At 39.0% G+C, this 20,786-nt stretch overlaps 1 protein-coding gene across 4 annotated transcripts in view; it reads right to left on the minus strand.

The window, feature by feature from the left end:
* MCTP2 (multiple C2 and transmembrane domain containing 2) overlaps positions 1–20,786 on the minus strand; it is a gene marked incomplete at its 3' end in the record, with an annotated part of 245,631 nt that overhangs the window by 183,902 nt on the left and 40,943 nt on the right. For all 4 annotated transcript variants that reach the window (XM_082619662.1, XM_082619663.1, XM_082619660.1 and 1 more), the window contains exon 2: positions 14,983–15,508. In XM_082619662.1, coding sequence (XP_082475788.1) covers positions 14,983–15,450 — 468 coding nt within the window. In that variant the 5' untranslated portion in view covers positions 15,451–15,508. The remainder of the gene's footprint in view (positions 1–14,982; positions 15,509–20,786) is intronic.

The following is a 20,786-nucleotide window of genomic DNA, read 5'->3' on the forward strand; positions in this document are numbered from 1 at the left end:
GGCTATGCAAAAGCTTTTAAGTTTAATTAGGTCCCATTTGTTTATTTTTGTTCTTATTTTCATTACTCTAGGAGGTGGGTCAAAAAAGATCTTGCTGTGGTTTATGTCAAAGACTGTTTTTCCTATGTTTTCCTCTAAGAGTTTTATTGTGTTTGGACTTACGTTTAGGTCTTTAATCCATTTTGAGTTTATTTTTGTGTATGGTGTTAGGGAGTGTTCTAATTTAATTCTTTTACATGTAGCTATCCAGTTTTCCCAGCACCACTTATTGAAGAGGCTGTCTTTTCTCCATTGTATGTTCTTGCCTCCTTTGTTGTAAATTAGGTGTCCATATGTGCGTGGGTTTATCTCTGGGCATTCTATCCCATCTCATTTATCTATACTTCTGTTTTTGTGCCAGTACCATACTGTATTGATTACTGTAGCTTTGTAGTATAGTTTGAAGTCAGGGAGCCTGATTCCTCTAGCTCTATTTCTCTTTCTCAAGATTGCTTCGGCTATTCGGGGTCTTTTTTGTTTCCATACGAATTGCAAAATTTTTTGTTCTAATTCTGTGAAGAATGCCATTGGAAGTTTGATAGGGATTGTACTGAATCCATAGATTGCTTTGGGTAGTATAGTCATCTTCACAATATTGATTCTTCCAATCCAACAGCATGGTATATTTCTCCATCTGTTTGTCATCTTTGATTTTTTTCATCAGTGTTTTATAGTTTTCTGAGTACAAGTCTTTTGCCTCCTTAGGTAGGTTTATTCCTAGATATTTTATTCCTTTTGTTGCAATGGTAAATGGGATTGTTTCCTTAATTTCTCCTTCTGATTTTTTGTTGTTAGTGTATAGGAATGCAAGAGATTTCTGTGCATTAATTTTGTAACCTGCAACTTTACCAAATTCATTGATTAGTTCTAGCGGTTTTCTGATGGCATCTTTAGGATTTTCTATGCATGGTATCATGTCATCTGCAAACACTGACAGTTTTCCTTCTTCTTCTCTGATTTGTATTCCTTTTATTTCTTTTTCTTCTCTGACTGCCTTGCCTAGGACTTCCAAAACTATGTTGAATAAGAGTGGTGAGAGTGGATATCCTTGTCTTGTTCCTGATCTTAGAGGAAATGTTTTCAGTTTTTCACCATTGAGTATGATGTTTGCTGTGGGTTTGTCATATATGGCATTTATTATGTCGAAGTAGGTTCCCTCTATGCCCATTTTCTGGAGAGTTTTTATCATAAATGGGTGTTGAATTTTGTCAAAAGCTATTTCTGCACGTATTGAGATGATCATATGGTTTTATTACTTAATTTGTTAATATGGTGTATCACATTGATTGCTTTGCATATACTGAAGAATCCTGGCACCCCTGGGATAAATCCCACTAGATCATTGTGGATGATCCTTTTAATATGTTGTTGGATTCTGTTTGCTAGTATTTTGTTGAGGATTTCTACATCTATGCTCATCAGTGATATTGGTCTATAATTTTCTTTTTTTGTGATACCTTTTCCTGGTTTTAGTATCAGGGTGATGGTGGCTTCATATAATGAATTTGGGAATGTTTCTCCCTCTGAAATTTTTTGGAAGAGTTTGAGAAGGATTGATGTTAGCTCTTCTCTAAATATTTGATAGAATTCACCTGTGAAGCCATCTGGTCCTGGACTTTTCTTTGCTGGAAGATTTTTAATTACAGTTTCAATTTCATTACTTGTGATTCATCTGTTTATATTTTCTAATTCTTCCTGGGTCCATCTTGGAAAATTGTAACTTTCAAAGAATTTGTCCATTTCTTTGTGGTTGTCCATTTTATTGGCATATAGTTGTTTGTGGTAGTCTCTTATAATCCTTTGTATTTCTGTGTGTCAGTTGTGTTTTCTCCTTTTTCATTTCAAATTTTTTTGATTTGTGTCCTCTCCCTTTTTTTCCTTGATGGGTCTGGCTAAGAGTTTATCAATTTTGTTTATCTTCTCATAGAACCAGCTTTCAGTTTTATTGATCTTTGCTATTGTTTCCTACATTTCTTTTTCATTTATTTCTGATCTGATCTTTATGATTTCTTTCCTTCTACTGACTTTGGGTTTTTTTTGTTCTTCTTTCTCTAGTTGCTTTAGGTGTAGTGTTAGACTGTTTATTTGAGATTTTTCTTGTTTCTTGACATGAGATTGAATTCCTATAAACTTCCCTTTTAGAAATGCTTTTGCTGCGTTCCATAGGTTTTGGGTTGTCATGGTTTCATTGTCATTTGTTTCTATTTATTTTTTAACTTCTTCAGTGATCTCTTGGTTATTTAGGAGCACACTCTTTAGCCTCCATGTATTTGTGTTTTTTACAGTTTTTTTTTTTTTCCTGTAATTGATTTCCACTCTGGTCCAAAAAGATGCTTGATATGATTTCAATTTTCTTAAATTTTCCGAAGCTTGAGTTGTGACCCAAGATGTGACCTATCCTGGAGAATGTTCCACGTGCACTTGAGGAGAAAGTGTATTCTGCCCCTTTTGGGTGGAATGTTCTATAAATTATCAATTAAATCTGTCACGTCTATTGTGTAATTTAAAGCTTGTGTTTTCTCATTTATTTTCTGCTTGCATGATCTGTCCATTTGTGTAAGTGGAGTGTTAAAGTCCCCTACTATTATTGTGTTACTGTCGTTTTCCCCTTTCATGGTTGTTAGCATTTGCCTTATGTATTGAGGTGCTCCTATGTTGGGTGCATAAACGTATGTAATTGTTATATCTTCTTCTTGGATGGATCCCTTGATTATTATGTAGTGCCTTCCTTATCTCTTGTAACAGTCTTTATTTTAAAGTCTATTTTATCTGATACAAGTATTGCTACTCCAGATTTCTTTTGATTTTCATTCACATGGTATATCTTTCCCCATCCCTTCACTTTCAGTCTGTATGTGTCCCTAGGTCTGAAGTGCCTCTCTTGTAGAGAGCATATATATGGGTCTTGTTTTTGTAACCATTCAGCCAGTCTGTGTCTTTTGGTTGGGGTGTTTAATCCATTTACATTCAAGGTTATTATTGATATGTATGTTCCTATTACCATTTTCTTACTTGTTTTGGGTTTGTTTTTGTGGGTCGTTTTCTTCTCTTGTGTTTCTCGCCTAGAGAAGTTTCTTTAGCATTTGTTGTAAAGCTAGTTTGGTGGTGCTGAATTCTCTTAGCTTTTGCTTATCTGAAAAGCTTTTGATTTCTCCATCGAATCTGAATGAGATCCTTGCTGGGTACAGTAATCTTGGTTGTAGGTTTTTCTCTTTCCTCAGTTTAAGTATATCCTGCCACTCCCTTCTGACCTGCAGAGTTTCTGCTGAAAACTCAGCTGATAACCTTATGGGGATAAATTTGTATGTTATTTTTTGTTTTTCTCCTGCTGCTTTTAATATTTTTTCTTTGAATTTAATTTTTGTTAGTTTGATTAATATGTGTCTTGGTGTGTTTCTCCTAGGGTTTATCCTGTACGGGACTCTCTGCGTTTCCTGGACTTGGGTGACAATTTCCTTTCCCATGTTGGGGAAGTTTTACACTATAATCTCTTCAAATATTTTCTCAGTCCCTTTCTTTTTCTCTTCTTCTTCTGGGACCCTATAATTTGAATGTTGGTGCATTTAGTGTTGTCCCAGAGGTCTCTGAGGTTGTCTTCAATTCTTTTCCTTCTTTTTTCTTTATTCTGCTCCTTGGCAGTTATTTCCACCATCTTGTCTTCCAGCTCACTTATTCATTCTTCTGCCTCAGTTATTCTGTTATTGATTCCTTCTAGTATATTTTTCATTTCAGTTATTGTGTTGTTCATCTCTGTTTGTTTGTTCTCTAGTTCTTCTAGATCTTTATTAAACATTTCTTGTATTTTCTCAATCATTGCCTCCATTCTATTTCTAAGATTCTGGATCATCTTTACTATCATTACTCTGAATTATTTTTCAGGTAGATTGTCTATTTCTTCTTCATTTATTTGGTCTTGTAAGTTTTTACCTTGCTCCTTCACTTGTGACATATTTTTTTGCTGTCTTATTTTTTTGTTTGTTTTTTGATGGGTGGGATTGTATTCCTGTCTTACTGGGTGTTTGGCCTAAGGCTTCCGACACTGGAGCTTGGAGGTTGCTGGGTAGAGCTGGTTCTTGGTGCCAAGATGATGACCTCTGGGAGACCTCACTCTGATGAATATTCCCTGGGGTCTGAGGTTCTCTGTTAGACCAGTGGTTCAGATTTGGAGCTCCCACCACACAAGTTTCAGCCCAACCCCTCCCTTGTGAACCAAGATTCTGTAAGCTGTGTGGGGTGGCAAAGAAAAAAAAAAAAAAGAGAAAAAAAAAAGAGAACAGTAAGAAAGAGTAAAAACTAAAATCAGACTAGGAAACTAACAGGTATGTTAGAAAGAGTATAAAAATAAAAATATAGATGAAACAACAACCAGAAGGGAAAACAGAACCACAATAGTAAAATAGAGGAGAAGAAAAAAAAAGTGGGGGGGGGTGCAGAAAAGGCCTTGGTTGTGGAGGGTAAGGCCTAGGCAGAGACAGGGTTTGGGCAGCCAGTGGGGCCTATGCTTAGGACCCATAGGACTGGAAAAGGCCGTGGGGGGTGTGGGGGCTGGGGCTTAGGCTCAATGGAACAGAAGGGGCCCCAGCCTCTGGTCTCATAGGGTGGGGGACCCCACCTGGGAGCCCAGCAGGCTTCTGGGGTCTGAGTGGGTAGGGAAACGCTCTCCACTCCTCTCCTGCTCCTCTGGTCCTGGAAGGCCCCTCCTGCCTGCTTCTCCTGTTCTCCCCCAACCTTCCTCCTATTCCCCCAGGACCAACGCGGCCTGGAGGGGGCCTCTGCGGGCATAGGACTCGGCCTAAGAGCCAGGTAGACTTTCCAGGCCTATTAGGCAAGGGAAATGCTCAGTGCACTCCCCCCTGATCCGAGCCCCCAAGGGTCCATCCAAGCATGGGAAACCCTCCCCCATCTAAGCCACCCCTCAGGGGTGCCAGTACTGTTCATCCTCCACTTCTCCTCCCCCCTCAGTACCCCCATGTCCGATCGGTTCCCTTGGGGGTTCTTCCCATCTCCATGGGCATCAAGGTGTCCCACCAGCATCCGGCAGGCACCCTAGTTGTGGGGAGACATGAACTCCACATCTTCCCATGCTGCCATGTTGACTCCACCGTCCATATTCAATTTTTATACAACTTTTTAGGAGGTTATTGATCATACAATCAAGGTATACACATTTATTTTTCCCCACCTCCAAGATTGTTCACTTAAAGTGATTACCCTGGAATATTATCTACTGTACAAAATATAAGTCAGGTGTGTGTATGTGCACATGTGTGTATACATATATTCACTACCTATCCACCAGCAAAGTAAAGCCCAACACTTGTTTTTACAAAGTTTGAACTTTCAAACCTAGCCCTACCTATTCATTTATACATTGCCTATGTACATATCTATATATATTTCTATGGCTAATTTCATGCTACAACACCAGAGTTGAGTAGTTACCACAGAGAGAGATCTATGGCTCACAAAGCTGGACCTATTCATTACTGGGTCCTTTACAGAAAATGTTTGCAACCTTGGTATAATGAACTTTTCTTACCATATTCAGTAATATTTCCTTACTGACCTTCCATAATTGTTTTCATTACTATTAGCAGTAGATACTTTAAAAGATTAACAGTACCCCCTTTACTTTGCTTAGTAGTTCATAACTGACGAACACACACTCCTATTAACTTCTTATAAGGAGTCTATGGGCTGTCATTAGTAATTTACAATGTACAAATTGGGAGCCAGAGCTAAGAGGCTAGATGGTTGCCAAAGAGAAGCAAGAGAGTTAGCCCTTCATCTGAGTCCTGGGTATCCACTCTTCACTGAACCACAACTGTGCCCAAAACCAGAAGAACGCAAAAGCAGAACACCTCGTCTGACATACAGGCAGGCAGCTCTGCACAGTAGTAGACAAAACTCTGGAGTCACAAAGACCTAGATTTGAATTCCACTTCTGCTACTTCTTGGCTCTGTGTCCTTGAAAAGTTTACTTACTTAAAATTCACGACCACGGGACCATCTCTAAAAGGGGCAAAAAAATATCCTTGTAAGTTAGTAGGAGAAAAATTCATTCATTCAAAGATATCTACTGCATACCTTCTTTGGGTCGGACACTGCACAAGGCTCTTTGTATAAAGGGTGAGCCCAATAGATGTGGTCCAATGAGATGACATTTACATTGCACTTTGCAGAGTTTCTTACACATAACCTCTCAGAGTGCTACTGGATTGGTGTTGCCACTCTATTATTTTTATTATTATGAGGACAGAGGATGTGTTTGGGAAGACTGGAGAAAACAACTCAATGAAGGTGGTCAGCAACCCAAGTCCCTCCCTTCATTCTGACCATCCCTTCCTCATTGACACTGTTATGATGACAGATAGACAATCAAGGTATAACATATCTCGGGACAGTGCTGTCTTCCCCTCTCCACACAGCTTATCAACCTGTGCCCTCTTCCTCCACAGTTCTGATCTCAGGCAAACCCACTTACTGCTATTCCCGGTGTTCACAGTAGGTACAGCAAGCACCACTATATGCTATTGATTCTTCCTGCCCTGCCTGTGAGCAACACGGCACCAAGTCCATAGGGTTCCTTTGCATCTGCTCATCCAGCACCCTGGGTAGTTGTTATGGTAGCAGAGTTGCCTGGCAGGATGGGAAAGCCCATGTGATATATCCTCAGAAGTAACTGACACCTCCTACCATCCTCTCCAGTCACACTGCTTTCCTGCTCTTCCTGACAAATGCCAGGCACACTCCTGCCTTCCTGGAACCTGCACACTGGCTGTTCTCTCCTTTAGAAATGCTTTGTCTCCAGATATGCACATGACTTGCTTTCTTGCCTCCTCTAGGACTTTGTGTAAATGTTATCTTCTCAGAAGAGATATTTCCTGACCACTGTGTTCAAAATGGTTACACCTCCACCCGAGCACTCCTCTGCTTTATTTTTCTCCATTAAATCTATCACTTTTTGAATATATCTGTAGCCCGCCACCATGTAGAACAGGATCTCCATGAGGAAATACCCTGTTGTCTGTTTTGTTGACTGCTGTGTTCCCAGTGCCTCAGGGCAGGATCAGCACGTAGTAGGTATGGGAAGGAGGGATGGAAAAAGAAAAAAGGGGCCAATCCCATGAAGCATCCTGAGACATGGTTTACATATTTGTCTCACTGACCCCATTTATGTTGAGCAATGATTTCTGAGATAAAACAAAAATAGTAAAGAACACGTAATTGAAGTGTAGAGAAATTGACGCACTTGTTTTAATTCTGAAAGCCGTAGGTTGTTTCCTCTCCTCTCTGGTTTGTCATTTTGCTTCTCTGTGGTCACTAAACTGAAGCTCTGTGGTTGCCAAGCAGAGTTTCTGGAACTATCCCAACAGGGTACTTCTCTAAACCACTCAACTCATCCACTTAAACTTGCACTACAGCGAGTTGTTTAATACTCCAACTGTCAAATAAAGTGATAGGGAAGGATGTATCCCATTGTGGGGTTACATGGATGGTGGGGCAGGGATGGTAATAATCCTTCCATTCAGGATTACTGGCTATAGACCATGATAATAAGCCATTCCATCACCATAATTAGCCCTGCATTTAAAAGGGCACAGAGGACAAAGAAAAACATACATCTTCCCTTGATGATCAACATTTTTTAGATTACCATCTCTGAGTTCTCCCAACTTGCAGATGTGCATTTCTCTAAAGCCCTAATGTACACAGTTTTATGCACAGGCTTTGGATTCAAACAGTACTGGATTTAGATCCTGGCTCTGACATTTACTAGCTGGATAATATTAGGCAAGTCATTCAACCTCCTTGGCCCTCGATTTCATGCCGAAAAGGTAATGATAAAAATAATAATGGTAATAAATACAACTATAATCATAGCAGTGAGTCCTTGTTAGGCACTTGTGACTGCCATGTACTGGCCTAAGAGCATTCTATTTTGCTAGCATCATGAACAGCAACCGTAACTACTCGGATTTACTCCCCAACCACTTGAGTCTTAACCTCAAAACACATCCTCTTCAGGCCTTTCCGACCACATACTCAGAGCAACCACTTCCCTCTCACCTCAACTGGTTGGTTATCTAGCACTGTCTAGAGACTGCCTCGTAGTGTTGGTCACTGTTTCCAGTACCTCATCTAATCTCAATTCCATCACCAACACTGGAGATGAGAACCAGAGGGGATTCTCTGTATTCTCTAAACACTTAACTGATTTTCCAAGGCATGAGAAAGTATCTTGTAAAATTACTGGGGGGGAATGTTGACAGGAGAAAGAAGTAACAAAAAAATAGCAAGATAAGAAGAAAAGAAGGAAAAATAAGCTACTCTCCCTCTGAGTCTCCTTAATTTTAGTTTCTTCATATTGAATCTGCATTTGAGAACTCCTTCAGAACTCACCTACCCACTCAGGGCCTCCATGTATCACCACCTTCCCCAACCAAACTGAATTTCTTATGGCCCCACAGCACCTAGCAGTCAACTTCAGACACAAAGTGAATCAATATATTTTACATAAGCAAGGTTTGCAGAAAGGCTGGGAGAAGAAGAAGACAGCTTCCAATCTGACAAGAGAGGCTGACTTCTACACAACTAACCAAATACAAGGTGGTGGTGGTGTTTGTCTGTAGGGTGAGATACCCTACTGCCTCTTAAGCCCCAAGTCTTGGTGATGAGACCAATGGAAATGAAACGGTAAGACTACCTTTTGCCCATCAGAGGTGGGACATACACAGCCACCTACTGGAGACAATCTGGTTGTCAGGCAACCATGATAGGCTATCAGCCTGAGTAAAAGTGACAACATACAACTATGGTAATAGTTGTTAATAAAATAACGTGTCAATCACAAAAAGGGAAAGGTCCTGCAAGGAAGCCTAGGTAAAAGTTTGGACCTGCCCATTTGAACCCTATGGAGGGAAGAGGAAACCTATCCCACAGGACTTTAAGAATCTCGGCTTCATTGGCAAAGCAGGTTGGCATGTGGAGATGGATGCAGTGCGTCCTAGCAAACAAACCGTAATTGTGTCAAGTTCTCATCTACAGCTCAATCCCTCCTGTGAAATGGACAGCACACCAGATGCCATTTCAGTGTAGAACCTACCCGTTGTCTGTGCAGTGATTCATAGAACAATCTCCTGACTCTATGTGACTTCTCATGTAGGCTGACTTCAGGGAGTTAATACACCTAACATGGATTTTTCAAGTATTTCCAGGCCCTGAAATAATTCTTTTTCCCAGCAAGTTAATGAAGTAGGCGTTGATTATGATCTGGCTTCCAAAGTAACTTGACAGCATTGAAACAATGAGCTATTAATGTCAAAATGAGCATTAGAGTCTATATAGTATTTAATTCTCACTAAAAATTAGTTGTGATTGTCATTTTCAGCTTAGTCTCATGATCATTTGTTTATCATGAGTTGGTCCTCAGAGCCAGGGGGTCACCAGACAGTTAATACAGGTCTTGGAACTTGCGACCTTCTTAGGGTCTTATCCAATGACACTCTTGCCCAGCACCAATATGCCTTCACATCTCGACCTCCTCTACCTGTTCTAATCCCTTTCTCTCTACAGACTTCTACAGAAAGCAGGATGAGGTCAGCGCTCAGCAACAGTAAAAGTAGCAATGCTTGCAAATGAAGGCAGGAGCGTCATATTGATTGTAGAGTTGGGAAAAGTACCACAGAGAAGGAAGATTTCAGCTGGGCCTTGAAAGATGAGAGGAACGAAGAAAAAAAGGGAGGAGAAGATGTAAGATGTAACATGGATAAATGAAAATTTAATAGAACATTAGAAGTAAAGGAAGTAAAACAGTCCAGCATGACTCACAGTTTTTTTTTTTTCCTGTTGAGCAAATAGGTGAATAATGGCAATGTTGACAAGAAACGATGGTCTGTATTTGGGGGGAACTCCAGGTAGACAGTGAATTCTGTCATGAGACAAGGGTTCTGTGGGGTATCAAGTGCAATATGAATCCAGGGCTCAAGAAAGAGTCTGGAGACATGGAAGCAACCTAAATGTCCATCGACAGATGAACAGATAAAGAAGATTTGGTAGATATATACAATGGAATATTACTCAGCCATAAAAAAGAATGAAATTGGGTCATTTGTAAAGACGTGGATGGATGTAGAGAGTGTCATACAGAGTGAAGTAAGCCAGAAAGAGGAAAACAAATATTGTATATTAACTCATATATGCGGAATCTATAAAAATGGTATAGATAATCTTACTTGCAAAGCAGAAATAGAGACACAGACACAGAGATCAAATGTATGGATACCAAGGGGGAAGTGGTGGTGTGATAAATTGGGAGTTTGGGACTGACATATACACACTACTAAGTATAAAATAGACAACTAATGAGAACCTACTGTATAGTACAGGGAACTCTACTTAATGCTCTGTGGTGACCTAAATGGGAAGGAAATCCATAAAAGAGGTGCTATATGTACACATACAGCTGATTCATTTTGCTATATAGTAGAAACTAACACAACATTATAAAGCAACTATACTCCAATAAAAATTAATTTTAAAAAAAAAGAGGGCTTCCTTGGCGGCGCAGTGGTTGAGAGTCCGCCTGCCAATGCAGGGGACACGGGTTCGTGCCCCAGTCTGGGAAGATCCCACATGCCACGGAGCGGCTGGGCCCCGAGCCATGGCCGCTGGGTCTGTGCATCCGGAGCCTGTGCTCCGCAATGGGAGAGGTCTGCGTGCTGCAAAAAAAAAAAATAATAATAATAATAAAAAATTTAAAAAAAGAGAGAGAGAGAGTCTAGAGAACCCCTTCTACCAGTGTGCCTTTTATTCTAAACCTACCTCCTCCCGTTTTGGTTTTATGGCTGGTTGGAGCACCTGCACTGACTATTCCAGTCTCCACCCGGCCTCTACATTCTCACATCCATTATTCCTCTTCTCTCACACTTAAATTTCTTCTTTGCCTCAAATTCTTTCCCCCGTAACTGTCAGTCAACACTTCATTTCCTTTGCTGACACTGGCAGGACTAGAAAGTGACTGCAGGACATTCAGGCAATACTGCTGAAGCTCAACCTGGCATCAAGACGGAATCGGGCACTAAAATGTAAGACAAATCCCCATGGGTGCCTGAGACCACAGATGTTCCATCTCTCACCCCCCTCTGGAAAGCTCCGCACGAAGTAAGTTACACCAAGGATACTGGCAAACATCCTATTAACCTCATTGTCCACTGGGCTTGTCACATGTCAATCCCTACCTTCTTCCTCATTTCCTCCCCCATTTCGTGAAAGCTGTAGAACTCTGTTTGCTCTTCATTAGAAAGAAACAGATAAACCAGATCTGAGACAAGGACTAACCAACTCCAGAACTCACAGATGACAGGAATTCAGCAGGACATTCATTCATCTTATTTTTTTAAATAATTTTTATTGGAGTATAGTTGCTTTACAATGTTGTGTTAGTTTCTCCTATACCGCAAAGTGAATCAGCTGTATGTCTATATATCCCTCCTTTTTTGGATTTCCTTCCCATTTAAGTCACCACAGAGCATTGAGTAGAGTTCCCTGTGTATATTTTATACATAGTAGTGTATATATGTCAGTCCCAATCTCCCAATTCATCCCACCCCCCTTTCCCCCTTGGTATCCATATGTTTGTTCTCTGCATCTATGCCTCTATTTCTGCTTTGCAAATAAGTTCATCTGTACCATTTTTCTAGATTCCACATATGTGATATTATACGATATTTGTTTTTCACTTTCTGACTTACTTTACTCTGTATGACAACCTCTAGGTCCATCCATGTCTCTGCAAGTGGCACAAAAACTACCATGTGACCCAGCAATCCCACTCCTGGGTACATACCCAGAGAAAACCAAAATTTAAAAAGATACATGCACTCCAATGTTCACTGCAGCACTATTTACAACAGCCAGGTCATGGAAGCAACCTAAATGTCCATAAACAGAGGAATGGATAAAGAAGATGTGGTACCTATGTACAATGGAATATTACTCAGCCATAAAAAGGAACGAAATTGTGCCATTTGCAGAGACATGGAAGGATTCCCATTCATTTTAAAAATACATAAAGAACAGACTTGTGGTTGCCAAAGGGGAGGGGTTTGGGGGAGGGAAGAGGTGGGAGGTTGGGGTTAGCAGATGTAAGTTTTTATATAGAGAATGGATAAAAAACAAGGTCCTACTGTGTAGTACAGAGAACTATATTCAATATCCTATGACAAACTATAATTGAAAAGAATATTTTAAAAAAGAATGTGTATATATGTACATATATATGTATAACTGAATCACTTTGCTGCACAGCAGAAATTAACGCAACACTGAAAATCAACTATACTTCAATTAAAAATTTTTTTAATTCATAAATAATAAATTCAAATTTTAAATGAGTATTCAATTTGGGCTCCACACCTGTCTAAATCTCTCTATATCTTCAGTCAATACTATATAAAAAGAGTTCCTTGATGGTATGATGAGTTTTTTGCAACAAAACCAAAAAAATGCTGACTTTAAATCATAAACTGAAGAGAAGTCAAAGAGAAGACACTAACAAAAGCCCTACGAATGCACACACTGCCATCATGGATTTCTCTATTTAAAAAACATTGATGGAGCAGGCACGGAGCTGGGCCCTGAGTAAAGACAAGTTAGACAAGACTTCCCCAGTCACACCACCCCAAAATTAACATAGCCTAGTGCAAAAGAGAAGCAAGGGAGGGGCTAACTTCCGTGCCAAGTGATGAACCGGATCCTCAGGTAGTGGGAGCAGCCCACCCAATACAGGGGGAGGGGGAGGAACAGGGGGAGGAGCAGTGGGTAGGTGAGATACTGCACCTGACCACAGTGATCCTACGGGTCTGAGGAGCTGCAGCCCTGTCTCTCCATCCTCTGCAAACAGCTCACCAAGCAGATAAATGGCCATGAGGGGCCACGGAAGGCAGACTCAGTCTCAGTCTATGTCAATTATTTTTAGGGCAGGGGAAGAGAAGCAGAAGATTCTTTTTCAAGAAAGAAGTTTTTAGTTGTTGTTGTTGTTTGTCTGTTTAATGGCTGAGTTAAATCACACTACCCAGAATAACCTAAAGGACTGCACATTTCAGGCTCTTCTGCATTTAGCTGGAGAAGAGAAAATAACCACTGCCACCCATCTGCAAACCATACATCCGCCATCACATCACTGACAGCCCTCAGCACAGCCCACAGCCACTGCAGATACACGTCATGTCAGAAAGCCCTCCAGCCTTCATTCAAGGCAGAGCAGAATGCTCACCACCCTTGACCACCCCCCCATCCACACTTCAGGCCTGTGTTTGTCATATTTCCTCACCTATCAAATCCTACTTATCGTCTGTGCCAACTTGAACACTGCCTCACACATGACAAGCCCTTGGGTCCCCACATATGATCTCCTCCAACCACTGAGCTGCCAGGAGAAAGGCTTGAATGTTTTGCACAGACAGCCAGCCCCAATATCTGTTTGCCTCTTATGGTACAATTAATGCTATGTCCTAATAGATCACAACTTGAAGGCAGGGTCACATTCTTATCCATCTCTTATTTCCAATAGAATCTTTATGATGCCCGAGTTAGAGTAGGCATTAAATATTTATAGTCAGCAAAATAGTTTAACAGCACTAACTTTTAAAATAACTTCCTCTAACTTGAGTTTGTTTAGCCTATCAAGGCCAAGAAGCCCACCTATTTTTTTTCTGGTCAGTTAATAAGCAACAAGAAGATAAAGATTAACATTAGTATACAACTTAACATCTTACCTCCTTCATACTAAACTATGAATTAGGAACTATGTTTAAAAATTCACTTAATTTATATTTTGATTAGTGGAAAAAGATATTTCAAATTTACAAATAACAGTAAACATCATAAAAAATTGTTACAAAAAGGATTTAATTAATGTTAATGGTTATGAAACAAATAGTTAAGTCTTTTAATGCTTAATGGTGTCTTAATATAGTAATGCTTCCAAAAGAATATGGTCTTCAAATATCCACAATCCCACTCCCCAGTGAAATCTAAATGTATGGCATAACTAAGAGGCTTTGTTTCTAAAAATAAAATAAAAAATCCTAGTGGAATAACCAGTTTTGTCCATAATTATAACACTAACCTAGAATATAAAAAATTTAAGCCATTGCCTCAACACTGAAACCTACTTCTAGTGCCATAAATGTAAGATTTTTTAAAAAACAGATTAAACTGGTTATCCTTATAGTTATAGTTGGTCATCTGATGATTACGTTTAAATTAAATTCATCCTAGAAATATAATATTTGTCGCATAATTATATTTGGTTATTTTTACCTTATAGAAATACTAAAGCTTTATAAAAATCACTGAATTGATAAGAATTTGTTTCCTTTAATATTTGGCTTTCTTTTCATTTATAGAGGAGGCAAGTGAAGTTGCCCACAGGTAAGTGTGCACACATGTGCACAGGAGCAGACACTCACGCAGGTACATACTTGTGAAAGAGAAGAGAGTTCCAACTCTCTGGCAGTCAAAAGGAGACACATATTCTTACATTTCTTAGGAATGTGAATATGCATTTTTGTCTGTGGGTAGTGGAGACAGAGAGATAGAAACAGACACACATTTCAGCAAAAAGTTAAAGTTATGCTCTTGATTTCTTTGCCAGGAGATGGAAAAAGGAAAACTCATCCAATAGGGCTTTTAATGCCTTGAAGTATTCTAGGAAGGTTATTTGTAATACTTTTAACAGACATAGAGGTCAACTCCCAAACAAATGGAAACACTGGGGGCAATCAATATTACCTTCGTTTAAATTCTTATAAATGACATCCTCTCCATGCAAGCTAACCACAAAAATAAATCCTAACCAAATTTTTCAAGGTCGCTGAATACACTTTTAAAAAAAGAAAAAAGACAGACAAACAGGAAAGTGCCCAGCCCTGGTCTCACCTCTGGCCCTTCTGGCGCATCCTCTCCAAGGGGAGTTTTCTGGAGCATATCAAAGGTGCCATTGCTGGAAGCCTGCCTGTCCTCGGCAGGAGAGGCGTAGGTCTCATGGGAGTCTGTTTCCACTACATGAAAGTGGCCTGCTTCTTCCTGCCTCCAATCCAATTCTTCTTCGGACTGTTTCAAAGAGCTACTGCTACTTATGGGAACGATCCCTGCTGTAGACAGGCTGCTAGGCACCGAGGTGTAGGACAACTGGGGCCGGGAGTAAGGCCGCCCCTCCGGGGCCAGGGCCTCAGCCTCCAGGAGGTCAGGGACGGAGAGGCTGAGGCGGCGGTCCAGACAATGCCTGGCCCGTAAGTCCAGGGGTTTGTCTGAGTTCTTTTTCACCTTCCTCTTGCTCAGGTTGATTAACAAAGGCCTGGTCCGCTGTTTTAAAGAGCCCCAGACAGAAGGTTTATCCAGATCCATGGCTGCATGAAGACCCAGGAAGTCACTCTGGGAAAGAGTGCGTCTCTACAGGCCCTTCCTAGGAAACAGAAGACAAGAAGAAAGAACATGAAGCTACTCAGTGCTGTCAGGGCACATTAAAGTGGAAAACATGACTCAAGAATCTTACCCTTCCCATTAAGTGATCAAGATTGAAACATTTGATTGGTAACATCTACAAATATCAGGAAAAGCATTCTTATGGAACTGAATTTTTAAGATCTTTTTATCAGAGTAGTTACAGAAAAGTTAAAGCAATGAATGCATGAAACTATAAGGTTGACACAAAAAATGTGACATTAAAAGACTGTTTTCTGAGTTTGGCTTATTTCACTCATTGCACTCCAGGTTCATCTTTGTTGCTACAAATGACAGAATTTCCTTCTTTTTATGACTAAATAATATCCCACTGTATACGCATGTATATACAACATTTTCTTTATCTATTCATACTTCAATGGCCATCTAGGTTTTTTTCCAAATCTTGGCTACTGTGAATAATGCTGCAGTGAAAAGGGATGCAGATATCTCTTGGAGACACTGATTTCATTTCCTTTGAATATATACCCAGAAACGGGATAGCTGGTTTAATTCTAGTTTTTCGTTGTTTAAGGAACTTCCATATTGTTTTCCATAATAACTAGACCAATGTATATTTCCACCAGTGTGTAAGTGTTCCCTATTTGCCACACCCTTGCTGACACTCATCTCTTTGTCATTTTTATTTTTATAATCACCATGTATTTTTGAAATTTGCTAAGAGAGTAGATCTTAGGTGTTCTCAGCACACACACGCACATAAAAATGTTAAGTATATGAGGTGATGGAGATATTAATTAACTTGATTGTGGTGCTCATTTTGTAATATATATTAAATTGACCACTGTATACCTTAAATATATGCAATTTTTATTTGTCAGTAATACCTTAATAAACCTTGAAAAAAAACAGGAATAAAAATAAAAATTAAATAAGAAGGCTTCTTTTTTTATCTCCTCTCAAGAGAAAGCAGAGCAAAAGACATTTACTAGAAAAATAACAGCATCTTTTAACCAGTATGTTCAAGGGAGTCCCTTTCTATGTCTCTAAACCCAGAGTCAGCAAACAATTTCTGTACAAGGCCAGTTAGTAAATATTGTAGACTTTGAGGGTGAGATGGTGGTCAAACTACTCAACTCTGTTGTTGTGACACCAAAGGAGACATAGATAATACCAAAATGAAAGAATTTACCTGTGTTCCAATAAAACTTTATTTATAAAAACAGGCAGCAGACTGTAGTTTGTCAATCCTGCTTTAAGCTTATCATCTTCTTTTCTAGAGTTAAGTGTGCACTTTGAAGGACAAACAACTGCTCATATCAACTAGGATTCCATCTAGTATCTTTAAAATTTATATTAAAATAAGAGTGAGAGGTCTGCCCTTATTCCAGTGTACCAGATCAGAAGAACTGGCAAAAGTTCTCTAATGGAAATCTTAAGAAAAGCCACCTCCAGAGCTGCAGCTTGAGAATGAAAGATTTAGAGAAAATGCTTCCCACAAGCAGTTGGGTGTGAGTGATAGGAATGCTTCACAGACAAATATGATACATTATGGTGAATGCTATGCAAGAAAGGAAGTAATTTAAGATATAACAAGGCGGACGCATTAGGAATCAGATTAAAATCAAATTTGGAGCAATAACCCTTATTCTCTGTGTCAAGTGCCTCAGAATAAATCTTACCAATATGAAAAAGTACAGTGTGGTCAAGTCACTCTAATTTGGTCTGTACTCACATTGCCACATTTGGCTGAGGACAAAAAAGACCAAGAGCCATGGCAAAAAGCATTTTCAAACATCAAGGACTTCATGCATTTGTACCCAGCCCAGGACATGTAGTCATTGGGAAGTCACTGCCTTTTGAAGGTCAGGACAGTATGACTCTACAGCTCTTGCCTGTTGACCATTAGCATCCCAGGATGAACTTGGTATCTTCAGTAGGCAATGTGGAGATGAATGGATTCTAGAGACAGACTCCACAGGTTGGAATTTTACTTTTTTATGTTCTACTTAGGTGTACTATCACACTAAGTCTCAATTTTTTCACCTATCCACTGGGGATTGTATCACCTAGTTTACAGACAAAATGAGATAAAGTGTTAAGTCCCAGTGTCTGAGTATCTGATACAGAGAAAGTGTTCAGTCAGGAAAAGCTATTTTTTATTACTACTGATAATACTATCATAATGTCATATTTTGATATCTTAACTCAAGTTACTTAAGAGCTGTCTCATTATTATTTCCATTTTTATACATAAGTTTAAATATAACTACCTCATATGGATCTTGTGAGGACTGAATGAGTTAGTCCATAAAAAGTACTTAGAATAATGCTTCACATAGAGTAAATTTTTAATATTACAATGTTACCAAGCTTTTAAATTTATTTCATACTGGGTCATTCCTGCTTTAAAATTTTTAAGTATTTTACGACTCTATGCTGCTTTTAAAACTGCTACTCTAAACATAAATTTGTATTTCACATTAGCAAGACACAAGTACATTATTTAATTCACATCTAATAATTTAACTTGCAAATATGCTCAAAACAATTGTTTCTCTGTTCATCTAGAAATATTTTTAGTCAATTTGCATTTAATGGAGTGTTATATAGATATCTATTAGATCTAGTTGGTTAACAGTTTAGTGCTTTTATACTCTACTACTTGTTATTATTGAAGAGGTGTTCGTTTTTTTAGCTATAACTGTGAATTTGTCTATTTCTCCTTTCAGTTATGTCAGTCTTTGCTTCTGTATTTTGAAGGTCTGTTTTTTTTTTTAATTTTTATTCATGGAAAGGCATTTTATTTTAAATATGACAATGTGTACATGTTAATCTCAAACTCCCAATCTATCCTTCTCCACAACACTTCCCCACCCCGTAACCATAAGTTCATAAGTTCGTGTCTCTAAGTCTGTCTGTTTCTGTTTTGTAAATAAGTTCATTTGTATCATATTTTTTTAGATTCTGCATATAAGCAATATTGTATGCTATTTGTCTGACTTACTTCACTTAGTATGATAATCTCCAGGTCCATCCATGTTGCTGCAAATGGCATTATTTCTTTCTTTTTAATGGCTGAGTAATATTCCATTGTATATACGTACCACATCTTCTTTATCCATTCATGTGTCGATGGACATTTAGGTTGCTTCCACGTCTTGGCTATCGTAAACAGTGCTGCACTGAACACTGTGGTGCATGTCTCCTTTCAAACCATGTTTTTTTCCAGATATTTATGCAAAAGTGGGATTGCTGAATCATATGGTAGCTCTATTTTTAGTTTTTTAAGGAACCTCCACGCTGTTCTCCATAGTGGTTGTACCAATTTACATTCCCACCAACAGTGTAAGAGGGTTCCCTTTTCTCCACACCCTCTCCAGCACTTATTGTTTGCAGATTTTTTGATGATGGCTATTCTGACTGGTGTGAGATGATATCTCACTGTAGTTTTGATTTGCATTTCTCTAATAATTAGTGATGTTGAGCATCTTTTAATGTGCCTCTTGGCCATCTGTATGTCTTATTTGGAGAAATGTCTCTTTAGGTATTCTGCCCATTTTTTGATTGGGTTGTTTGTTGTTTTGATATTGAGCTGCATGAGCTGTTTGTAAATTTTTGAGACTAATTCCTTGTCAGTTGTATCGTTTGCAAATATTTTCTCCCATTCTGTGGATTGTCTTTTTGTTTTCTTTATGATTTCCTTTGCTGTGCAAAAGCTTTTGAGTTTAATTAGGTCTCATTTGTTTTTTGTTTTTTGTTTTTTTCCATTACTCTGGGAGACAGATAGAAAAAGATATTGCTGTGATTTATGTCAAAGAGTGTTCTGCCTATATTTTCCTCTTAGAATTTTATAGTGTCTGGTCTTAAATCTAGGTCTTTAGTCCATTTTGAGTGTATTTTTGTGTATGGTGTTAAAGGATGTTCTAATTTCATTTTTTTTTTTTTTCTTTACTTGGGCCTCTCACTGTTGTGGCCTCCCCCATTGCGGAGCACAGGCTCTGGACGCGCAGGCTCAGCGGCCATGGCTCATGGGCCCAGCTGCTCCGCAGCATGTGGGATCTTCCCGGACCGGGGCATGAACCCGTGTTCCCTGCATCGGCAGGCGGACTCTCAACCACTGCGCCACCAGGGAAGCCCTTAATTTAATTTTTTTTACATGTAGCTGTCCCGTTTTCCCAGCACCATTTACTGAAAGACTGTCTTTCCTCCATTTTATAGTCTTCCCACGTTTGTCATAGATTAATTGGCCATAGGTGCATGGGTTTATTTCTGGGCTTTCTATCCTGTTCCATTGATCTTTATTTCTGTTTTTGTGCCTGTACCAAACTATTGTTTTTTGTATACATGTCACAGTTAAAACAGTTCTCTTCTTGCTGTTCAAATCCATTTTGACATCTCTATTTTGTAGTTGGTTTGTTTAGACCATTTGCATTTAATGTAATAATTGATATGTTTGTACCTAGGTCTAGGATTTTATCGTTTCCTGTTTGTTTCCTCTGCTACTTGTTCTGTTTCCTCTTTCTGCACTGTTTAGATTTAAACATTTTCTTAGTGTGACATTTTAATGTATCAATTGTGATTTCTGACTATATCCCTTTGTGTAAATTTTTGGTGGTTGATCTAGGGGTTACAACATGCAGAGTTAACCTTTTATCCTTTACTTGGAATCAATAATTCAGCACTCCAATTGGATTAGAAAAAACCAAACCACAAGCATTTGTTTGCTATTGCTGCTATAATTTTTTTTAAAACCCATAAACTTAGTGGTTTATTGAGATAAATTTATTATTTTTCAATTCTGGATGTCAGAAGTCCAATACACATTTCATCAAGCTAAAGTCAAGGTGTTGACAAAGCTGCATAATTTCCTGGAAGCTCTGGAGGAAAATCTGTGTCTTGGTCATTCCACACAAAAAAGTTCTCATTTTCTTGCTGGCTATCAGCTGAGGGCCTTTTGCAACTTCTACAGGCTGCCTAAGTGCCTTGGCCCTCTTCTTCACCTTTAAAGACAGAAACAGCCATGAAAGTCCTTCTTAACACTGCAGCTCTCTGATGCAGTCTTCTGCCTTCCTCTTCCATTTTTAAGGACTCATGTGACATGACTGGGTGAACCAGGATAGTATATTCTTCCCATCACAAGATTTGCAGCCATAAAAAAAAAAAAAAAAGAACATTGTAGATTCATTTAACATCTTTATTGGAGTATAACTGCTTTATAATGGTGTGTTAGTTTCTGCTTTATAACAAAGTGAATCAAGTGTACATATACATATATC

Source organism: Mesoplodon mirus (genome assembly GCF_964341445.2).
Source record: "Mesoplodon mirus genome assembly, chromosome: 4".
Lineage (NCBI taxonomy): Eukaryota > Metazoa > Chordata > Mammalia > Artiodactyla > Ziphiidae > Mesoplodon > Mesoplodon mirus.